This window comes from Nomascus leucogenys, chromosome 3 (genome assembly GCF_006542625.1).
Source record: "Nomascus leucogenys isolate Asia chromosome 3, Asia_NLE_v1, whole genome shotgun sequence".
In the NCBI taxonomy this organism is placed as follows: domain Eukaryota; kingdom Metazoa; phylum Chordata; class Mammalia; order Primates; family Hylobatidae; genus Nomascus; species Nomascus leucogenys.
Genome location: NC_044383.1, coordinates 122,907,329 through 122,920,785, shown reverse-complemented (window position 1 = coordinate 122,920,785; position 13,457 = coordinate 122,907,329). Strand labels below are relative to the sequence as shown.

The 13,457-nt window shown below is 38.7% G+C and overlaps 1 protein-coding gene across 2 annotated transcripts in view; it reads left to right on the top strand.

Annotated features, from left to right (window-relative positions):
• MAP3K5 (mitogen-activated protein kinase kinase kinase 5) overlaps nucleotides 1-13,457 on the top strand; it is a 239,267-nt gene that overhangs the window by 61,361 nt on the left and 164,449 nt on the right. For both annotated transcript variants that reach the window (XM_030809751.1, XM_030809750.1), the window contains exon 2: nucleotides 12,130-12,269. In XM_030809751.1, the coding sequence (XP_030665611.1) occupies nucleotides 12,147-12,269 (123 nt within the window). In that variant the 5' untranslated portion in view covers nucleotides 12,130-12,146. The remainder of the gene's footprint in view (nucleotides 1-12,129; nucleotides 12,270-13,457) is intronic.

Here is a 13,457-nt window from a genome sequence, read left to right as displayed (position 1 = left end):
CAGTGCTATGATCTCAGCTCACTGCAACTTCTACTTCCCGGGTTCAAGTGATTCTCCAGCCTCAGCCTCCCTAGTGACTGGGACTACAAGCGCCCGCCACTGTGCCTGGCTAATTTTTGTATTTTTGATAGAGACGGGATTTCACCATGTTGGTCAGGCTGGTCTCGAACTCCTGACCTCGAGTGATTTGCCCGCCTCAGCCTCCCAAAGTGCTGGGATTACAGACGTGAGCCACTGCGCCTGGTACTTCCCTCCTTCTTACCTTTAAAGTATCCCTTTTCCCCCATGGTTGACTTTTCTCCTCTGTCATAGAACCCAACCCATCTGTCTCATCTGAAAATATAGAGATAGCCTCCATTAATTAGCACTCCCTTTAAAATCTTTCTCTTTTTTTCTTCTTTCAGCTTGACTTCAAAAATGCATACAATCTCCACTTGTTCTAATAATGTTCAAGTACACCATTATAACACTAAAAACCTTTAGATCTTTCTGTCCCATTAAAGTATTGTCTGATCTCTTGCTTTCCTTACTGATTGTAAAGGTGCCTACCATGGACCTTGGAAAACGTTGATCACCTTTTGTTCTTCGCCAGTCGTTGGAGAATCCTTTGGGCTCATTCCCTCCATTTCCTCATCTTGTATTCAGCACCTTTTGTTCTGTTGTACTTACCTTCGTTATCATGCAGCTTCTTTATAATCCTTGTGGTAAGCTAAAATTTGTCCCTCACCTCCCCTGCCACCCTAATATCTATGTCAAAACTGGAACGTGTGCATGGTACCTTATTTGGAAAACGGGTCTTTGCAGATATGATGAAGTGAAGGATCTTGAGGTAAGATAATCCTGGATCATCTGGGTGTGTCCTAAATGCCATCACAAGTGTCCTTATAAAAGAGGCAGAGGGCGATTTGACACCATATGCATACACATCACAAGCCAAGGAGTGCCGAAAACTTAGAATCTTGAAGCGGCAAGGAACTGATTATCTTCTAGAGCCCCTGGAGGAAGCATGGCTCTGGCCCTGCCTACACCTTGATTTTGGACTTCTGGCCTCTAGAACTGTGAAATAAGACATTTCTGCTGTTTTAAGGCATCAAGCTTGTAATAATTGGTTACAATGGCACAGGAAACTAATGCAATCCTCTTTTAACATTCTGGGCAAAATGATCGATTAGAAATGAGTTAATTTTCACAAGGCAAACATGCAGGAGTAACCGGCACCTAGATCAAGAAGTAGAACTTTACCAGCACCCCAGAAGACCCCTTCAAGCACCCTTTAGCCATGGCCCATCCTCTCCAAGGTGTGCGCCATTGTGACTTTTAATATTGCAGAATCACACAGTGCCTAGTCCTTTGTATCTGGATTCCTCCTCCCAACAATGCATTTGTGAGATTCATCCATGTAGTCACGTGTGGTTGTAGATTTTTCATGCTCATTACTGTATAGTATCCATTGTTTCTACATAGCATGCTTTTTAATTTCTTCTGCTATTAATGGTTTACAAATAGTATGGCTATGAACATTCATTACATGAGCACATATCTGTGTTTCTATAGGGTATATAATGAGGAGGAGAATTCCTGAGTCCAGGAAGCCTCATTTCTTTCTGTACTCTAAGTTGACAACCTCACTACATTCACTGTTTCAGTGGTCACTCATTGCTGTGACTGTTTTTTTATTTTTATTTTTTTGAGGCGGAGTCTCACTCTGTTGCCCAGGCTGGAGTACAGTGGCGCCATCTTGGCTCACTGCAAGCTCGGCCTCCTGGGTTCACGCCATTCTCCTGCCTCAGCCTCCTGAGTAGCTGGGACTAGAGGCACCCGCCACCACACCTGGCTGATTTTTTGTATTTTTAGTGGAGACGGGGTTTCACTGTGTTAGCCAGGATGGTCTCGATCTCCTGACCTCGTGATCCACCTGCCTCGGCCTGCCACAGTGCTGGGATTACAGGCATGAGTCACCATGCCCGGCCTGCTGTTATTCTTAGATCTTTCTGTTTTTGATCTTTCTGCTGAGATTCAAAAGGACTGCTATCAGTAATATATTCACCCCCACCCCCCAATTTAGTGTGTTCCAATTTGAACTCAAGCTCCTATCAAAAAAAAAAAAGTTTGGCCAGGTGTGGTGGCTCACACCTGTTATCCCAGCACTTGGGAGGCCTAGGCGGGTGGATCACTTGAGCCCAGGAGTTCGAGACCAGCCTGGTCAACATAGTGAGACCTTGTTTCTACAAAACAAACAAACAAACAAACAAAAAAACAGGTATGGTGGCATGTACTTGTAGTCTCAGTTACTCAGGAGGCTGAGGTAGGAGGATTGCTTCAGCCTAGTAGTTGGAGGCTGCAGTGAGCCGTGATTGCATCACTGCACTCCAGCCTGGGTGACAGAGTGAGACCCTGTCTCAGAAAAATACCACAAAACCTCCCTTGTGTCCCTTACTATGTTAATGGCAAATCATTATCCTTAATTATCCATGTTCAAAGCAGAAACATCTTTAATTCTTTCTTTGCCTGTAGCCACCAAGTCCCTGAAGCCTGTTGAGTTTCCCCACATGTTGTCTGTGTTAGTTGAGGGACACGCTCTCTCGGATGACTCCCACACAATCTCCCAGCCCCCAGTCTGTGTAGTCTATCATCCATCTACAAATTCTAGCTTTATCTTTCCAAAGCGAAGCTTAGATCCTGACATACCTCTTCTCAAACCTCATGGACATGGATGGATCCATCCATTGATTATAGGATCAAGTCAAAATTCTTTATGTTGGCTTTCTATGTTTTCATAAGTTTGCCTTCAACATCATTTCTATGAGAAATTACTCATGTAAGGCTTTATCAGGAGGTGTTGAGTTGTATAATAGCATTATCTTCCATCACATTTTAATGATACATTGCTCAAAGGGTCTCCTCTGGGCATTTCTTGTCCTGGCTCTGTGTGATTACCATTCATGGTGAGTTTACTGTGCCTAGCACACATGTAATCCTTACAACAGTTTTGTGCAGTAAATACCTATGTTGTTATTCCCAATTTATAGTTGAAGAAACCACAGCTCAGAGAGTTCGAGGTATTGTCTGACGTCATCCACCCAGAAACGCAACTGGGATTCAAACACTGGAAGTGAAAGAACAGCTTGTCTGTTATTTACATGCTCATTACTCTTCTGGAGATGAGAGTGTTTCCTTTCCAGCTCTTCAGCTCCGTGGAGTGCTTTACTGAGGCTGCGTGTCCTCCTGGCATTGAGCTGTGGCTCTAGGTCCTGACCTTCTGGTCTGGTCACCTCTGAAGGATGTGTGCTTTCTCTGCCTTCACATTCTCTAAAGCTGAGCTCTTGCAGCTATTGCCTGGGTAAGGGGTCTTTAGTTACTGTAACACCCATCTTAGTTTTGCACCCTCCTCTGTCTCTGTTTCACTCCTTCCTCTCCCTCTTCCCTTTTTCTCTTCTGTCCCTCCCTCCACACTAGGTTTCTCCCTTTTCCTCTCTTCCCTTTCCTTTTGTAAGTGTAGTGGCTCTCAACTCTTTTTAAGGCCAACCTCTGGAAGTGCAAAATATCCCTCTGATTGCCTCCCTACCAGGCCTCACTTAGCAGATTAACAACAACAACAAAAAGCCAGCAGAACACTTCAGTGTAATACAATGTCACCAAATAAGAAAATTAGGGCTGGGTTGGGGAGGTTAGGTATAATTTGCTTTAGCAATGTAAGAATGATTCATGTTTGAATCACCATGCATACATTTATTAGAGTTTAGTTATGAGGAAATTATGGACCAGAATATACTGTTGATATAAATTTGCATCATTTTACATGGTATAATTAGCCAAATAACACACAAGAAATTAAAGGGAGGCTGATGAAGCTAAAAGAGTGGTCATTTATAGCAGGGATTGCCTAACTGTGACCAATTCAAGACTATGATGATAGATGATTCTTATGTCCTTCTTGAAAATTTCAACAATCCTAGCTGTATAACAGGACTTTTGCAGTTTCCCGATGTTATCTACTTGCCAAACTTTAGAAAACTGACTTGGAGTCTTTAGGAGACTCTAACAGGACATGACTTTTAGGTCAAATTTCAGCAAATACCAATTAACATCTTCCCTCAACTCTTCTCTTCACAAGCAGCAGCAACTCATGTGAGATATTTAACTAACAGATACCTTATTATGAAGGGAAAATTCAATTTAAAAACCCCACAGACCACCAGCCACTGCCATTCGATGACCAAAATGCAATTAAGCTTAATAGTTTAATGTTATTACCCTAAAAATTGTATTATGCTTTAATAAACCCCTGGTAAGCCTCATGTTATCCTCCACTTAACATTAACTCAATCAGAACAAGGAAACAAATTACACCTTAAGTAAAAATGTAGGAGATTTTTGTGTCTTTGTCTATACTTTTAAATGACTAACTTTCTTAAATTTCTTTTTTTTTTTTTTTTGAGGCGGAGTCTCGTTCTGTCACCCAGGCTGGAGTGCAGTGGTGCTATCTCGGCTCACCGCAAGCTCCACCTCCCAGGTTCACGCCATTCTCCTGCCTCAGCCTCCCAAGTAGCTGGGACTACAGGCACCTGCCACCTCGCCCAGCTAATTTTTTTTTGTATTTTTAATAGAGACGGGGTTTCACCGTGTTAGCCAGGATAGTCTCGATCTCCTGACCTCGTGATCCGCCCGCCTCTGCCTCCCAAAGTGCTGGGATTACAGGCATGAGCCACCGCGCCTGGCCCTAACTTTCTTAAATTTCTAAATGTGGCAGTTTTACTCACAGTATTATTACAACAACTCAATTAGATAATTATTAAGTGCATTTACTCATGAAATATACAATAAGACTGGTATTATTTCATCCCCAAATCTATTTTCACATCTCACTTGTGTTCTAAACTTGTGAATTTCTGTCTCCTGTAAGTTTAGGGTGTGAGTCAGTGAAGAATTAAAAGAGCTTGGACTCTAGAGCTGGATTGCTTGGGTTTGAATTCCGGTGGCAATACTTTCTAGCTGATCTGTGGCAGGTACATTCTCTGCTTCAGTGTCCTGAAATAATACTACCAATCACAAAGGGGTATTAGGAAGATTGAGTTAATATTTGAAAAGCATATACTGTCTGACACATAGTAAGTACTGAATATATGTTTATAAAATGAAATGGATAAACTGTTCCTCCTATAAATGGGGCTCAGGAATTCTTGAGTATCAAGTGTTTGTTTAATTTATTATAATTACATCTTCATTTGTATTTTTAATATATCTTAGGATCATTTCACAAGGAAGATAATTTTCACCTGTTTATTTTACTACTTTTGAGAAGGTACCCAGCAGAGTCAGAAAGTAGCCACGGATAATATTTTCTTTAGTTAGGTAATGAAATATTACTGTTTAAACAGTGCTGTGTTACTGGAAGTCCTAGTGAGTATAACAAGGCAAAAACAAACAAAAAACAAAAGGCATACAAATTGGAAAGGAAAAAACAAAATCACTTCTAGTTGCAGATTATGTGACTGTCCATGTAAAATAATATATATGAAAAAAGCTTCTAGAACTTATAACTGAGTTCAGTTAAATTTCAGGATACAAGATCAATCTACAAAAATTATTGTATTTTTATATGCTAGCAATGAGCAATTGTGATTTGAAATTTTTAAAAACAGGCCGGGCACGGTGGCTCAAGCCTGTAATCCTAGCACTTTGGGAGGCCAAGGTGGGTGGATCACGAGGTCAGGAGTTCGAGACCATCCTGGCCAACATAGTGAAACCCTGTCTCTACTAAAAATACAAAAAAATTAGCAGGGCATGGTGGCAGGCGCCTGTAATCACAGCTACTTGGGAGGCTGAGGCAGGAGAATGGCGTGAACCTGGGAGGCGGAGCTTGCAGTGAGCCGAGATAGCACCACTGCACTCCAGCCTGGGAGACAGAGCCAGACTCTGTCTCAAAAAAAAAAAAAAAAAAAAGCAATTTTTTAAAAACACTACCATCTATAATAGCACCAAAAAGAGGAATCATTTAGGTATAAATTTAACAAACTATGTGCAGGATCTACATGTTGAAAATTATGAAATACTAGTAAAAAAACAACAACAGCCTAAGTAAGTAGAGAGATATTCCATATTCTTTTTCTTTTTTTTTTTTTTAGGGAGAGTCTTGCTCTGTCACCCAGGCTGGAGTGCAGTCATGTGATCTTGGCTCACTGCAGCCTCTGCCTCCAAGGTTCAAGTGATGCTTGTGCCTCAGCCTCCCAAGTAGCTGGGATTATAGGCATGTGCCACCATACCTGGCTAATTTTTGTATATTTAGTAGAGACAGGGTTTTTACCATGTTGGCCAGGGTGGTCTGGAACTCCTGGCCTCAAGTGAGCCGCCTGCTTCGGCCTCCCAAAGTGTTGAGATTACAGGTGAGATATTCCATATTCATGGATTGAAAGACTCAATATTGTTAAGATGTCAGTTCTTTCTAAAGTGATTTTTTAGATGCAACACAATTCCAATCAAAATCCCAGGATTTTTTTGTAGCTATGAATTGATAGATATCAACAGCCAGCTGATTCTCAAATTTACATAGGAAAGCAAAGAGAACAACTAAAGCAGCCAAAACCAATTTGAAAACAGAATAGAGTTGAAAAACAGAATAGAGTTGACCTACCTGATTTTAGTAGCTACCGTAAAGCTCCAGCAGTCCAAACAGTGTTGTGTTGACAAAGGATAAACACATAAATTAATGAAATAAAACAGAGAATCCAGAAAAAAACCCACCAAAGTGTAGCCAGTTAACGTTTGATGAAAATGCAGAGGCAATTCAATGGAGAAAGGACAGTCTTTACAACAAATATGAACCTTGACCCATGCCTCACACCATATACAAAAATCAACCCTAAATGGTTCATAGACTTAAATTTAACATAAACCTATAAAACTTCTAGAAGAAACCATAAAAGAAAACTTTTGTGACCTTGGGTTACGCAAAGATTTTTTTCAATACCACACCTGAAGCACAATCCATTAAAGAAAAAGTTGATGAACTGGACTTAATTAAATTTAAATACACTTCTCTTGTAAAGACACACTTAAGAGAATGAAAAGACAAGTCATAATCTGACAGTATCTGCAAATTGCGTATCTGACAGAAGAACAATATTCAGAAAATATAAAAAACATTCAAACCTCAACAATAAGAAAACAAACTCAACAATAATTTTTAAATGGGCAAAAGCATTGAGTACTTAACTAAATAAGATATACAGATAGCAAATAAGCACATGAAAAGATGCTCAACCTCATTAGTCATTAGGTAAATACAAATTAAAACCACAACCAATGAGGTACCACTACATACCTATTAGACTGGCTTTAGAAGAAAAACGGACAATACCAAGTGCTGCCAAAGATGTTGGACAGCTGAGATGCTCCTCATACCTTGCTGGCAGGAATGCAAAATGTTTGAGTCACTTTGGGAGAGCTTGGCATTTTCTTATTAAGGTAAACATACCCTTACCTATGACCCAGTAATCCTACTCCTAGGTCTTTAGTCAAGACAAATGAAAGCATGTGTCTATATAAAGACTTGTACATGAATAGCAACTTTATTCAAAATTGCTCAACCTAGAGACAACCCAAATGCCCTCAAACCTGTGAATGGACATCCATGGATGAATCTCACATGCATTTTGCTAAGTCAAAGAAGCCAAACCCAACAGGCTACATACTGTATGATTCCATTTATATGACATTCTGGGAAAGGTAAAACTTTAGGGACAGTAAATAAATCAGTGGTTGCCAGGGACTGGGATTTGGGGTGTGGGGAAGACTAACCTCAAAAGGACAGCATGAAGGAGATTTTTGGAGTGAATGATCTATTTTGTATCACGACTATGGTGGTATGTACGCATTTTTCAAAACCCATTAGACTGTACATCAGAGACAAAGAGAATGAATTTTGCTCTATGACAATTAAAAAGTAAATTTAGAAGAGAACAGAAATGTCTTAGAACAAGTCACTTATTTGAATTTGGAATAGAAAAAAGCCAACCTTTTTCTGAGTTACCATAATGTATTACTGTATTTTAAAATTATACCAATAAGCACCTTTCAGTGTTCTTTATAGCATCCAGAAATGGATCTGTTCCTGTTTAGACATTCAGAGGCAATAAATATACCTTACTTTGCTTGCACCATTTATTTTAAATGTCTAAGCTGGGCATAGTGGCTCATGCTTGCTATCCCAGCACTTTGGGAGGCTGAGGCGGGCAGATTACCTGAGGTCAGGAGTTCTAGACCAGCCTGGGCAACATGGCGAAACCCTGTCTCTACTAAAAATACAAAAATTAGCTGGATGTGGTGGTGCACACCTGTAACCCCAGCTACTTGGGAGGCTGAGGTAGGAGAATCACTTGAACCTGGGAGGTGGAGGTTGCAGTGAGCTGAGATCATGCCCCTGCACTCCAGTCTGGGAGACAGAGTAAGACTCTATCTCAAAAAAAAAAAATCTAGTTTCTCTCTTAATCTGAAAACTTTCTGCAGTGTTTTTATTTTATTTTAGCATCCAATTCCACATGTCAGTTCTCTGGAAAAATTTATCCACTTCTTTCATTACTTTAACTTAGCTAGTATTTTTCTTTGCATGTCTCTTATTTTTCATCAGTAAGTGTTTTATTTGGTTTCTTCCAGCCCCACATTACACAGCTTCTTGATTTTAAAGCAATGTGATTGACTGCTGAGTGGCTGGCACCTGTGGGAGGAGGAAGCTGTGTGGGTGCAGGAGGCAGCTGGGCTGTGTGGGTAGGATGCAATGACTCACTTTTGTCATGTGTTGATTTTTGATGCAGAAATGTTAAGGACCCCAAAAGAAAACTCTTTATTTGTATTAAAGAGTCTTTAGTCATTTTTAGCCTTGAGGGGGGAAAAAAAACTTCTGAAGCTCCCTTGACCTGTCTTCCTGTTTCATAAACTTCTGTGTCTTTTACCTCTATTTCATCTGATTGATTTCTCATTCACCAAAGTTTAATGCTAATTTCATGCTCATTAGACAAGGTGGACTCTGCACCAAACAGCTTCTCAAGGATCTGCGGTATTTTTATGTGCTGCACTTTGGTTTTATATTCCGTCACACAAGTCTTGAATGTTGTTCATTTTACATTTTGATAGGTTCCTAAATTGCGAAAGTAATCAATGTTCGTAATAGAAATTATGGGAAATATAGAAAGTATAAAATAGAAAAATAAAATAATCCATAATCCCTATAACACAGCTATTACCAACAAAAGTTGGTGTACAACTTTTCAGGTATTTTTTATGCGCATGGATATACACATAGAATGTAGACATCATAATGCACTCATTATAATGTATACATTATATTTTTAATGTATATGCTATACATGGCAGTATGTATATTATATTTTACTTTTTATTTTTACTTAATATAGTTTGAATTTATCCCCTGTTGCTAAGTATTCTTCTACTTTTTTCTTTTTCTTTGGTTACATGATATCCCATTATTTGAAATTATTATATACATGTATATATCATTATTACATATACACATACACACATGTATATAAACATTTTCTTACTAATAGGTATTTAGACATTTTCCATTATTTTATTATAAAAAATATTTTTTTCAATGGACAGGTAAATTTATTCACATTTATAATAATTTTCTCAGAGTAAATTCCAAGGAATGGAATTACTGGGCCAGAGTGTACATAATTTTTAGGATTTAAGCCTTCTAGAAAGTTTACACTTGGCTGGGATGTGGTGGCTCATGCCTGTAATCCCAGCACTTTAGGTGGCTGAAGCAGAAGGATTGCTTGAGGTCAGGAGTCTGAGACCAGCCTGTGCAGCATAGTGACACCTGTGTTTACAGAAAATTTTAAAAAATTAGCCAGGCATGGTGGCACACGCCTTAGTCCCAGCTACTCAGGAGGCTGAGGCTGAAGGATCACTTGAGCCCACGATTTTGAGGCTGTGCATATATAGTGAGCTATGATTTTGTCACTACACTCTAGTATGGTCAACAAACTGCGAACTGTCTACCTTAAGAAAAAAAAAAGGAAAAAAAAGAAAGAAGAAAGTTTACACTTCCCACAGCATAAGAGTGTCATTTCTCTGCATTTTCATTGACTCCTTTACTTTGCCCACTTCTTAGGCAAAACAATTGGCATTTTATAGTTGGTTTAATGTGCATTTATTAGAAGCAAGATAGAGAGTAATTTCTCATATGTTTATTTACCATTTTAAATTTCTGTGAATTTGCTTGTTGATGTCTGTAACCTGATTGTCTAATGTAATGTTTTTATCATTGCTGAGTTATTTTAAGTTGATCATAAGAGATGATTTATAAAGATATTAACCTTTCATCTCTCACATATTGCATATATTTTTAAGAAATTATCTTCTTTTAAATTTGTTATATATTAACATTTTCATTGTAATTATGAATGGCTTCTGTTTTATATTTCCTAAATGTTTATTGCAATTACAAAGGAAGCTCTGTTTTCATAATAGTTTTGCATCTTGACGCCTTACTAAATTGTATTATTACTTCTAATAGCTATTCAGCTAAGTCTGTTGGGGTATTTGGTTGACATCCACAACATCTGCAAATAGAGATAATTATCTATTCTATTTTCTAGAATTATATCTTCTTACTTTCTAGAAATCTTATTGCAGTGGCTGGGATTTTCAGAAAGCCATTATATAGTAAGTAGTGGGAATAGTTGACAGCTTTTATTTCTGATTTTCATGGGAATACCTAAATGCACAAAGTTGGAAGTTGTTATGAAATGTGTATTATTCTCTATGTTAAGGAAATGCCCTTATATTTTTAATTTGCAGTTATTATTTTTTAATTTAAAATTTTTATTCTTCTTAGAGCTAGGGGTCTTGCTGTGTTGCCTAGGCTGGCCTCAAACTCCTGGCCTCAGGTGATACTCTCAACTCAGCCTCCTGAGTAGCTGAGATTACAGGTGTGTGCCACTATGCCCAGCTCAGCAATTATTTTTAATGAGAAATGGATTGAGAATTTTAATTAATGCACTTGGAGCATATTCGAGATGCTGATGAGTTTTTTCCATTGAGCTATCCTTGCATTCCGCAAATAAATTTTAAACTCACTATTTAGGTCTTATAACACTTGGTACATTTTGTTAGTTTTTCTTTCATATTTTTGTTTATAGCCATAAAGGAGTTTTAGACTAATCTAAATTGCATTTTTGTGACATTGTCAAATTTTGATATCAAATTTCTACTACCTTGTTACTGGTCATCTTTAAGCCTTGGATGGATTTGCGTCTGTGGTTATATTACCCTTCATTATCTTTTCTATACCTTTTTTCTCTCTTTTGTTTTTGATTATACTTACCAGGGACTTACTAGATATCAACTATTTAACTCTAAAACCCAGTCCTGGATTAACTAATAAGCTTACCTATTTATTTTTTTAAAATCTCATTTTGTATGTGTTACTGCTATTTTTTAATGAATCTGCTTTTTTTTTTTTTAAATTTCCTTATTTGGAACCTTAGTTAATGTGTTTTAGTGTTGAAATTTATGAGAGAGCATTAGCCCCTACTTCCCACCATTGCAAATTCTCCTCGGTTTCCAGTAATCACGTGATCTCCTTCTTCTTTAAAAAAATGCAGGTTTGGGCCAGGCATGGTGGCTCACACCTGTAATCCCAGCATTTTGGAAAGCCGAGACAGGAGGATTATTTGAGGCCAGGAGTTTGAGTTCAACCTGGGAAACATAGGAAGACCCTGTCTCTAAAAAAATTTTTTTAATTAGCTGGGTGTGATGCCACATGCCTGTAGTCCCAGTTACTAGGGGGACTGAGGTAGGAGGATCATTTGAGCCTAGGAGTTCAAGGCTGCAGTCAGCCATGATCATGCCACTGCACTCCAGTCTGAGTGACAGAGCAAGACCTTGTCTCTTAAAAACAGAAAAAGGAGGTTTGTTACATTTTATAAAACCACTTCCAGGTAGAGCTGCAAATTCAAAATTCAGTAATAAATGAAGAGAGAAAATCCCTGTCATTTCCTTATTTCCTCTTTTGAATACTAAGTAAGATAATTCAAACCAAAATGTGCTGATTGGGCATTATTTGGGTGTCATCCTTTGGGGGACTTTGTTTTCTGTTTGCAGATATTGCGGTGGTGGAGATGAGCGATGCCTTCCGGCAGCCGTCCTTGTTTTACCACCTTGGGGTGAGAGAAAGTTTCAGCATGGCCAACAACATCATCCTCTACTGTGATACTAACTCGGACTCTCTGCAGTCACTGAAGGTACCTCCCTTGTTTACTGAATGTTTCATTTTAGCATCAGCATTTCAGGGATACTGGTTTGTCATCCAAACATTTTAAGTAGCTTTTATTTGTGAAAGACGTTTATATGTGTGGTTAGTATGCACCAATTACTAGTCAAGTTGGGAGGTTTATCTAGAATTCAGTGTAGAAATTTGATGACACGAGTAGGAAAAAAGTTCACATTGAGTTCTGAGTTTCAGTTATGGTTGTAGCGGAGGAGACTGTGTTAATAGGAAGTCATTAGCACAGACGTGGAGAAGGGAGATTGCATAAAGTATGGTCAAGCCTTCATGCTTTGTCACTTTGGGGAGCTTCATGGTGCCCACTGGTCTCCCAACTAAAAGTACACTTCCTACTTGAAAGTGCTCTGAGAAATTCTCTCTGAGTATACCAAAATAGTTGCCATCCTCTTTCACTAGGGTATGATTTAAACTAAGGTGGGAGAAAAGGAAGAGAAAGTTACTATGTTTGTCTACAAAATTCAACCTGTCTCAATGTCATTCTCTCCCGTAATAGGAACTTATTGCTATAAACGCATTTCCTCCATCCAAAGAAGTTTGCCTAAAATGCTTTTTGCAAGGCCAAGTGATTTTACACTGTGTGATTCTTTGAAAAGCATCTCACAGTTCAGTGAATCGCATGCTGAGCTTGCCATCATCCATTTCCTTTGTGAAACTTCCAGCTAGCTTCATGTGGCTTTTTCTCAGCTCTGTCTTCCAGTTCTCAAATCTGAGCCAACCTTGGGACATTGAGCTCTAGAATCCTGAACCATATTACTAATGACTTAGCAATTGTTGTATGAGTATCTCTAACCCATATTTCATGCAAAAAAGTCAGTAGTATTTTGCATTCTGAGTATTTAAAGCATGTGTGGCTTTCTTTGAGAAATCTGCAGAACTTCATTGAGCAAACGTACCTACTACATGCCAGGCATTGTGCTGGTGATTGACAGGTATATCCCTTTGCAGAATACTCTGAAACAGTTCTAAGAGATTTGCTCCTACTTGTCCTGTTTTTTTATCCTACAGCAATCCTTTACCTGGAGCAATCCTTAAGCCCCTCCTTAATTTTCCTCCAGATTTACCCCTTTAATTAGTACATCATAAAATGTTGAAACTCATTTTTAATTAGACATTTTGATTTGCTGCTATTTGCAACCCATATTAG